This window comes from Biomphalaria glabrata, chromosome 12, assembly GCF_947242115.1.
Source record: "Biomphalaria glabrata chromosome 12, xgBioGlab47.1, whole genome shotgun sequence".
Classification (NCBI taxonomy): Eukaryota; Metazoa; Mollusca; class Gastropoda; family Planorbidae; genus Biomphalaria; species Biomphalaria glabrata.
This window is the reverse complement of record NC_074722.1, coordinates 34,489,575-34,499,504: the sequence shown is the minus strand read 5'-3', so window position 1 is coordinate 34,499,504 and position 9,930 is coordinate 34,489,575. Positions and strand designations below refer to the sequence as shown.

The following is a 9,930-nucleotide window of genomic DNA, read 5'->3' as shown; positions in this document are numbered from 1 at the left end:
CTTTTAACAATAATCTATCTACCTAAACAGAAAATTCAAAATTTAACCAACTAATTAATTATGGTAAATTAATTATTTTGTTTAATATCAAAAAGGGAGATAACTTCTACATAACTGAAAGATAAAGTTTTAGGTGTGGAAATTTCCCCTTAGATAAGCCTCTTTTATCTAAAGGATTTACATATTTTGCTTGTTAAATGATTCATGTTTGTATATAAACTGATTGTTTGGTGGGATGAATGTTTGGTGGGACGAATGTTTGGTGTGATGAATGTTTGGTTTACGTGTGTATATTGTCATGTGTACATGTATCATCACAAGTTCGTGTCAAGAAAAACGAATTTCGAACTCAGGAATCATACTAGCTAGTTTTCCCATTTGAAGACACTGCGCCCACCCTTATGAAACCGAAAACCATATCCTTTTTGAATGCCCCTTCCTAATCCACCTTAGGCAGACCCTGCTACCACTACAGCCCAACATAACCAACACCCTGTACGGCAGTGCTGAACAACTGAAGAAAACAGCACACTATTTTTTTCTTGGCACAGTCTGCAAAAGAGCTGACAGCTCAGCAGTAAAAAGCAGGCTAGAAGAGAAAGAAGAACCTGACGGACAGACAGACAGAGTGATTCAATATACGCTTGGTATAAAACTATTAGGTGGAGACCTGGACATAAATTCTTTTTATTTAATTTCACTTAAAAGTTGATTGCATTTAGTTTTTTTTTTTTTTAAATATAGCTAGATTCTACATATTGTCATAGTATACAAAAGTCCAAAATAAATTTAGATCCAGATTTAAAAGTATTGCTATAGTCAACAGTTAATGTAAAAGGGAGAAAAATACGTTTACTCTTGGTGTCCTTTATTTTAATCGCAGCTGTTGACCAACTGACTTGTGGATCAATTTTAATTAAATAGATAACGAGATCCTGTACATCATGACCTCAGTCGCTCCTTTTGTTGTTAGATACGAACTTTTTGTTTTGGAAGTTTTATTTCTGTTGAGAACCTTTTTCTGTGCACATCAAAACTTTACAATTTACAAACGTATGTTTAATTAGTGTAGTTACAAAAAAATAAAAGCATAAGTAAATTTATATGCAGGGCCGGCATTAGTCATAGGCAAACTAGGCAGCCACCTAGGGCCTCCGATTGTTGGGGGCCTCGCGTAGGATTCAAAACAATTTTTTTTAGAGAAGAATGTCATTGTTGGAGTAAACACGGTTTTAAATAGATTGGGTAATTTTAGTTTTTCGCTGTTTAATTTTATTTGTCTATTTCATTTGGGGCACCTTATTCACTTCGCCTAGGGCCCCCTATTATCTAAGGCCGGCCCTGCTATGTATAGATGATGTTAAACAAGTATAGTAACCTAAAAGCTGTCAATTGTACTTTGAGCTTAGATCTAATAATTTCAAGTTGGGAAAATCCCACAATTCTAATTGTCAATCAATTTTTTTTTCGGGGGGATGTAGTGAGGATATTACTAATGCATTTGCTCAATAATTTTGTAGGCATTTTAGATCCGTTCAATGTTATTAGTAATGTTATAGAATATTTTTACTGGGTGACCCCTGTTGGTCCATCATCCATTATGTAAAAGAGGACGAATGTCAGTTTGACCGACTGTTACTTTAATATCTATTATCACAGTTTAATCTTGTGTATGGCCTGGTTCTAAATGACCAATCTCTGCTTCCCATTCCGAACCAAACGACTTATAAGGCGCAACTCTATACAATTTCTTTTCACTGGATCGGTAATTGGTGGCCATTCATAGTTTCATATTCTAAAATTTATTGGAATATTCTGGGACATAATTCGCTTAAATGAACGTAACATCAACATTACATGAAACTAAAATTTATCAAAGATAAAACTGAAATAAAACTTAAATTAAATTAAAATAAACATGAAATAAAAGTGACATTAGAAAAAGACTAAAATAAAACCTAAAAATTAAGAAAAAAAAACACAGAATGAAATAACTACAACCTTTGTTTTATTCTCGGCTACAGTGTCCGAAGTAATACAATGGTCGTCCTATCTATCTTTCTGGCCTTTATGGGTCAACTGGTCAGTGCTGACCAACAACAACAGCTGGCTTTGTCTTCGGCCTCGTCAGATTTCTCTCAAAGACTTTACCAGAAAGTTGCTCTGGACCAGTCTAATGTCATCTACTCGCCTTACAGGTAATGAACATTTCACGTTTTAGTCTGGTAGGATCGTACATTTATAAATTTATAAATTAGTAAACACTGCTGCTCCTATAGGGAAATGATTTGTTTTTCTTACCATCCTCTATCTCTCTATCTCTATCTATCTATCTATCTATCTATATCTATCTATCTATCTATCACTATCTATCTATCTATCTATCTATCTCTTTCTATCTATCTATCTATCTATCTATCTCTCTATCTATCTATTTAAAATATCCTTAAAACTGTCCATTTCGGACTAGACTTTAATGTCTTCCAACTTGTAGCATCCATTCGCTTTTGACAATGACGTCACTTGGGGCAAGGGGAGACACTGCAGCTGAGATGAAGAATGTGCTAGGTATTACTTCCCTTGGTGAATCAGTTCATTCTCTGTACAGAGAGACGATCCAGCAGGTTTGTTAAATGTCCTCTCACAATTATTAAGTATAATAATTTAAATTGTATACAATTTTTTTTATAGTAGCAGTACTCTGACAAGCAATGTTGTTTTATTTTTAAAACAGTTGAATTCACAATCCAACGTCCAACTTCTCACCGGAAACGCCATCTTCATCAATCCTAGCTATCCCATAGTGCCAGAGTTCATTCAGGAGACAGCGGATGAATATTTTGCTTTAACAGACCACATCGATTTCTCCGCCAACGGAGGTCCAGAAAAACCAATCAATGATTACGTTGAGGTCAAAACGGAACACATGATAAAGGATTTACTAGAAGCAGGTTAGAGATTCATTAGAACATTTCACCAAATTAAAAACAGTTTTTACTTTGTTACATGTTTTTGGACTTAAAAAAAACTTTTTAAAATAAGTGCTCCTGTGTCAATTTCTAGACTTAAAGTGCAGTTTTTGATTTCCAAACGTCTTGATCAATACTGCAATGTTATAAGATACTAAAACTAATCTACTATTTTAATGTTGCATTCAGTCTATTGATAGATTATCTAGGATTTTTTAAAAACACATCTTGCAAAATTACATCTTCACTATTCCAAATGTTGGCCTACATTATAGATCTAGATCTGGTAGATATAGATCTTAAGAGTGCTAAATCAGAAGTTTAAATTAGGTAGATCTACATCCTCATTCTAGTTCCATTTAAATGAAAATGCCAATATCTCTGTGCTGAGACATCGAAGTACAAGCACGATGTATCTGTTTTTTTTTGTTGTTTTTTTCAATTACCAATCAGTGCTGAAAGATTATCTAAAATTGCTCGTCTGACATATTGTACATATCCGATAGATGTCATGCCGTATTGTGTAATATTTCTGTGGCAGAACCTGCGACGCCGCTGACCCCAAACTGTATCGGCACTGCCGTTCCTTTGGATACATCAGCTGCATGGTGAGGGGGAAACTGATGTGTGGGTAACATCGTTCCGACCACAACTTATGCCCAGGCATTCATCTCATTTCCATGAGACGATCCATAGTCGCTTCGCGACTTAAGGAGGCCATAGAGAATTATTAAGTTAAGAGCTTTGCCTGGTCGTACGCTTAGCGTGCAGAACTAATTGTCTCGACGGTCACGGGTTCTTTGTTTGTTTAACATGTTTCGGATGTTCCTTCAGAGTTGAAGATAGTTTACTTCCTAGACCAAACCTCCCGCAAGATGACAGGGGATGGGAGCGGGCAGGGTATGAACAAGGAACCTTCGATAACTCCGAACGACAGTCCAGCACGCAAACTGCACGACCAGGCAGGGTTCATACCCTGCTCGCTGCCATCCTCCATCGCGAGAAGTTAATTCTTTTTACCTTAGAACGAACACCTGAAACATGTAAAACAGAAAAACAAAATCATTTTTTTTTTACAACGGCAAATGAATCTTTAAGACATTATTACTTTTGACCATCAAAATTAAATCAAGTCTTGAATATTCCTTGCGAAAAGCCAGATCCGAAAGGGATCCGACTCTGACAGGCCATCTCTGAGTTTGTGTGATAACACAAACTTTCTTGTTTTTATAGCAATAGTATTCTTTAGAGCTGAAATCTTTTAAGAAAGTTAAAATTAATGCTTTTATTATTATTTCTAAACCAGGTACTATAGATAATTTAACAGTCATGCTGCTCGTCAACACCATCTTTTTTAATGGAACCTGGAACTCACCGTTCGACGAAACAAAAACAAGAAAGCAAGATTTTCAACTGCCAGGTGGTGCGGTAAAACAGGTAGTGACGAAATGTATTTCCTCGATTACCTTTTCAAGTTCTCCGTACACTTTAGTCTCCGTACTGAGATAAATCTTTTGCAGCACGTTCCAGGTGTCTGGCAGGTTTTCTCAGGGTTTCCATTTCACACCGGGTACGCCCGTCGATTTCTTCCTAGTCATTCTGTTTTATATTTTTGCCGCAAACCTCTACTTCTTTTAATATGTCTCTCCCAAACATGGCTATTTAGCTCGTGAAATCTAGTATCGGTAGCAATTATGCATACACATTTAAACCATAATGTTTACATAGAAAAATACAATTTAATAAAATACTACAAAAGATACAAAGAAGCCACACACATACATATAACACATGTTTGGACAAATTTGTGCTCTTTCTTCCCAATAGCTATTAGAGCATGGAATGGGTTGCTTGAGTCAGACAGGAAAACCAATGACTTGGCAGAATTTAAGTCATTGATTAACAAGCATGACAAGATTAACTTTGAAAGGGGTAAGGGGATAAAAGAACGGGGTATCGGGGGAATCGCTTTTAAAATGTATATATTTTTTTTTTAAAGGGTTCGAACTATATTCGAACTTGTAGGCTAAAGCCTTGTCAGGCTTCTCATGCCAACGCGGTAACCACTCAACTAAAGAAGAGTCTATCAACATGGAAGATTGTATAGTTATCTAGTGATATAGTTATCTATTGTTTCTATTTCACGTCTGTGTTCACCAAGCCTCAGACGGCAATGTATAAAGGGGAATAATCCAATCCCTATTACCACTTCAGTCAAATACAATTCTTTCCCTTGATTGAGATCCCGAACAAAATAATTTATTACCAATAGGTAATTAACTAATTGATTAATTGTTTAAATTGATTGTCTTGTAGTCAGGTAAAAGAAAATAATTGCGCAAAATTTCAGCTTGATCCGAGTTTGTGTGTCGGAGAAATAACGTGTACAAACTTTGCAAAGACAGACGAACAGACAGACAGAGTTAATATTAGCTTTGTAATCATAAACATTTGTGTCTTTGTCTGAAGGTGGACATGATGAATGGAATCCAAATAGAAACAAACGTAAAGACAGATGACGTCAATAAATTTGACGTAGCCGAGATAGCTTTTACAGGAAGTAGATTTGCCATGTACATTGCACTGCCACAGGAAGTTGATGGCATCACTGACCTAGGTGAGACAACGCTGGTGGATTTCTGTATTATTGAGAATCAAACAACTACTTGCTGTTAGGCGATGATCTAATATAACTTTGTTTATAATAGTATTTGACTTCATTGACGAGACTGTTTGACATGACCTGATTTCAAATTAGCCACTGTAAGAAATAGCGTTGCACTAGACATCTAGATCATATAAGCGTTTAGTCTTCTCGTTATAATAAAACAGACTAAAATACCCCACGTAACTTTAGCGCCCAAAAAAAGGAAAAAGGTGGGGGGGGGGGAGAGAGAGAACAAGCAATCTTCTCTGTATTCACCCGTTACCAATTAGCAGGGCCGGACTTAACCATTGCGGGGCCCTTTGTGAAACGGATTGCGCAGGGCCCAGCTTGGGTCATAAGTAAAAAATTAAAAATATTAGAAAATGTATTCTTTTTGCATTGTATTCATTCCTTACTACGTACCGAAGTACTTTACGAGCCTTGCGTGTAGCGCAGTCAGTACAGTACATCATAAAAATTCAGTTTCTTACATTGATTATGCTCAATAGCAAGAATTACCAAATTACCAAATGTTTCAATCTATCTTCGAAATAAGTTGACTTCAAGTAATTCTTGATTAGTTTGAGGCGCCAGAAGCTTCTTTCACCAGATTACACTTTGAGAGTATAGTATAATGCCGTTTTTTTGTCGCGCGTAGGATTGATTGTTTTTCATATTGAATGAAACCCCAAAATGACAATTTTGTCTATTACATTTCAGGAGATTTGTATGAGTTTTCAAAAGATTTTAATAATTTCGGAGATTTCCCGGACTTTTTAATATATTTTGCAATTACAGATTTCCAGGAGCTCCTGGTAAATTAGGAGGCCGCGGAAAATCTGTTAGAAGTTTAAAAATGGTAAAATTTATTAATTTACACCTATAATTAGAGTGGGGCTTATGAATGTGCGGAGCCAACTGCGGCCGCTTAGGTTGCAGTGGCCCAAGGCCGGCCCTGCAATATTGAAATCACTGGAACTACAGCTAAGCCGATAACAGACAGAATGATACAAGAAGAACAAGTGGGTTTTAGAAAAGGTGGCGGATCAATAGAATAAAGACTACAACAAAAATATTTTAAACTCCTTTATCCCACGTTCAGTCAGTCTGTCAAGGTCATTTGTCGTTACTGAGAAGCACATAATAGTGTAATAAACTAAACCCTGGATGTGTTTGTGTGTTCTGTGTGTGAATTTTATTCGTGTTTACATTATAGTTATTGTTGTTATAGTAGTAATGCTGACCAAATATAGTCAAACTAAATTTCAGTTTGTTTGGGCTGATTAATTTATCGTATCTCATCTTACCTTAAAATATTTAAATTGCAATCATTTTTAATTTGGCCTGCAATTTATTTCATACAGAAATTCTGCTACAGAAACCTGGCAAGGTCGATGAGCTGTTCACTGGTCATGGCTCATACAATGTCCAAATGGCTATCCCCAAGTTCAAAATTGAGACCAAATTAGAATTAAAAGATGTTTTAGTTGACATGGGAATGGCTAAAGCCTTTTCAGATACATTAGCAGATTTCGCTGGACTGACTCAAAAAGGTAATCGATTATTGTAGTATCATTTTATAATGTTAAATGTCAATAATTGAAACTAAGAAACAAAACAGACAAGAATAAATCATGAAGGAAGGTATGCTAGGGATAGAATGGGGTTGAGCTGAGTCTAGAGTGAAGTTCCCCTTTCAGACCTTGTGGTCTCTAGCGCAGATGATGTAAAGGTCATCTATTTCTGTGGCCTACGGTTAACAAGGGTGTCATGTGGCCAGCACAACGACCGACGGCCTTTACTTTTTCCCCAACTAATGTCAGTTAATTATAGTTCTCTAGGCAGACTCAGAGGCGCTCTAAGATCCCGAAATAAAAAAAAAACAGTCTTAACCAGGATTCGATCCCTGGGCCCCCGGTTCGGAAGCCACCGCACTGGGTCTAGAGTTGGGCTAGAATATTATTATTCGGGATAGACTTTTCTAAGCTGTGGTAGATGATTCATGGCTTTGTGTAAACCAGCGTTTCCCAAACTGTGTTCTGCTGAGCCCTAGTGCCCTGTGAGGCCTGAATAGGTGTTCCACGAACTATTCGAAGAATTCAATAGAAAGTCACAGTGTAAATTAAAATCTCTAAAATATGAGCAAAGTGTTCTGCTCTCTTTTTTATCGCTTTCTAAATTTGTTTTCGTTGTTTTCGCTCTTTCCATTTCTTTTCTGTTTTTTATTTCTCTTTATCTCTTTCTCAATGACTTTCTCTCTCTTTATATCGATCTTTTTTTTTTCTTTTTTTTTTTTCCCCACTGGTTCTCCAATTACCTCTCTCTGTCATTATCTCTTTGTAACTCTCTTAATGTCTTTCTATTTATCTTTGTCTCTTTCTTGCTCTTTCTCTTCTTTCTCTACTCTTTCTCTCTCTCTCTCTTTATTTATATCTCTTTCTCTCTTTCTCTTTCTTATCACTTTCTGTCTTATTATCTCTTTCTATCCCTCCTAATCTCTCTCTTTCTCTCTCTCTCTCGTCTCTTTTTCTCTGTCACTCTCTTTCTCTCTTTGTCTCTCTCTCGTTATGTCTTTCTCTCTATTTATTTATTTTCCCCTCTCTCTCTTTTAATCTCTTTCTCTCTGTCTTTATCTTTATCTCTTTATCTGTTTTCTCTCCACTATCTCTCATCTATTTCTCTCTTTCTTTCACCCTCTTTATCTTTCTTTGTTTGTTTCAGGTCAAGTCTATATCAGTAAAGTAATTCACAAGGCTGTCATTGAAGTCCAGGAGTCTGGCACAGTGGCTGCGGCAGTTACTGCGGCTGAAATGTTTGAGAGAAGTTTACCTGTTTTCTTCATCGCTGACCATCCGTTCCTTTTCTTTCTGAGAGACAAAGAAACTGGACAGGTCATCTTCCAGGGAAAATTTTCAGGCTAATGGTTTTAAATGTATTGAACTGCATAAAAGCTAAAAATTAAACATTTTCATTGATCTAAAGAGTTTGCTTTAAAGTACTTATTCTCATGACACAGTTATTGTTCTTTTGGGAAATAGTTAAAGTTCAAGTTAAAGTGTGTATGTGAGTCGCGATGAGTGTTGGTTTGAGTCTCTATTTCAATATATGTAGTGTTCTGTGTGTACACTTTACTGCTCAGTGCTGTAGTTCTATTGTCACTCCTAAATGCATCAGAGTCCTGGACCCTATATTCCCGTCACGCCAAAAAGCTAAACTCATCTACTCTGTCTAAGGAGTATCCATAAGGGGCGTTGGTCCGACTACATACCAGACACAGAAATCTTAAATCTGTCCAACATGCACGGTATCAATGCCACAGTAAAAAGATTCCAACTTCGATGGGCGGGACATGTAGTCCGCATGCCAGACAATTGCCTTCCCAAGCGACCTCTGTATGGAAAGTTGTATGCAGGAAAGCGCTCCTAGTGAGGCCAATACAAGCGCTACAAAGACACTCTCAAGAGCTCCTTCATGGAATGCGATAGTGACATTCAAAGCTGGGAAGCACTAACTTTCGATCGCTCCTTATGGAGTGAAGCTGTGAGTCTCGGAGTCTCAAGATTTGAAGCAAGAAGAGTGGCCAGGGCGAAAGAGCGCCGAACCAACAAAAAGCTGAGAGAAGAAGCAGGCCTATCCTCAACTGACCAAACCCACCCATGCCACGTATGTGGTCGTCTTTTTAAAGCGAGGATTGGACTTTACAGCCATCTTCGAGTCCATAGGAAATGCGAGAGTAGTACTCCTGACGTTTGATGCAAAGGTGTATTATTTGATATATTTTATGTCTAGGTTAGTGTATTAAGTAAAAAATTTAATTACAGAATTTGTGTGTTTATTTTAACAAGAATTATGTTTTTCTTTTAAGTTATAATGACATCAATCCCTAGGTTCAGCCTAACAGACACACTTTGCATACACCAACTATGCAGATTTTTTTTTTTTTTTATACTCATTTAGTTTATAAATTAGAGTAAAATATCATTAGTTTTAAATTCTTTTTATTATTTATTTTAACAGACTGCGCTAGTTTACATTTTAAGCAAATTTTTACAAAGGAAATGGATAGGGATGATACAACTTCCGTCGACACGCCCATTTTTCAATGTACAAACTATTGTTTCAATATTTTCAAGAAACATTCGATGTGTCATGAAGCAAACATAAAAATAAACTCACTATTTGAATACTTAATTGTTATTGAAATAAATCTTTTTTTTGGGGAGGGGAGGGGAGGGGAGAGGGGCGAAGGAGTACGCATAGATCAAAAGTTTAGGAACCACTGCCCTACACCAAAACTAACAAGAGGTATCTGTA

The 9,930-nt window shown here is 36.6% G+C and overlaps 1 protein-coding gene across 1 annotated transcript; it reads left to right on the top strand.

The window, feature by feature from the left end:
- The first annotated feature begins 943 nt into the window (after nt 1-943).
- LOC106072655 (serpin B6-like) lies at nt 944-8,597 on the top strand. The gene is made up of 8 exons (XM_056005457.1): nt 944-1,053; nt 2,025-2,198; nt 2,495-2,624; nt 2,735-2,951; nt 4,276-4,406; nt 5,439-5,586; nt 6,981-7,169; nt 8,338-8,597. The coding sequence occupies exons 2-8, from the start codon at nt 2,041-2,043 to the stop codon at nt 8,535-8,537; spliced, it is 1,173 nt and encodes a 390-aa protein (XP_055861432.1). The 5' UTR covers nt 944-1,053; nt 2,025-2,040; the 3' UTR covers nt 8,538-8,597.
- The last annotated feature ends 1,333 nt before the right edge of the window (nt 8,598-9,930 follow it).

Coding starts and splice junctions, on each gene's coding strand:
- LOC106072655 (XM_056005457.1), top strand. CDS start 2,041: ATGGTCGTCCTATCTATCTTTCTGGCCTTTATGGGTCAACTGGTCAGT. Junction 2,952..4,275: donor AAAGGATTTACTAGAAGCAG/GTTAGAGATTCA, acceptor TTTCTAAACCAG/GTACTATAGATAATTTAACA. Junction 5,587..6,980: donor TGATGGCATCACTGACCTAG/GTGAGACAACGC, acceptor TATTTCATACAG/AAATTCTGCTACAGAAACCT.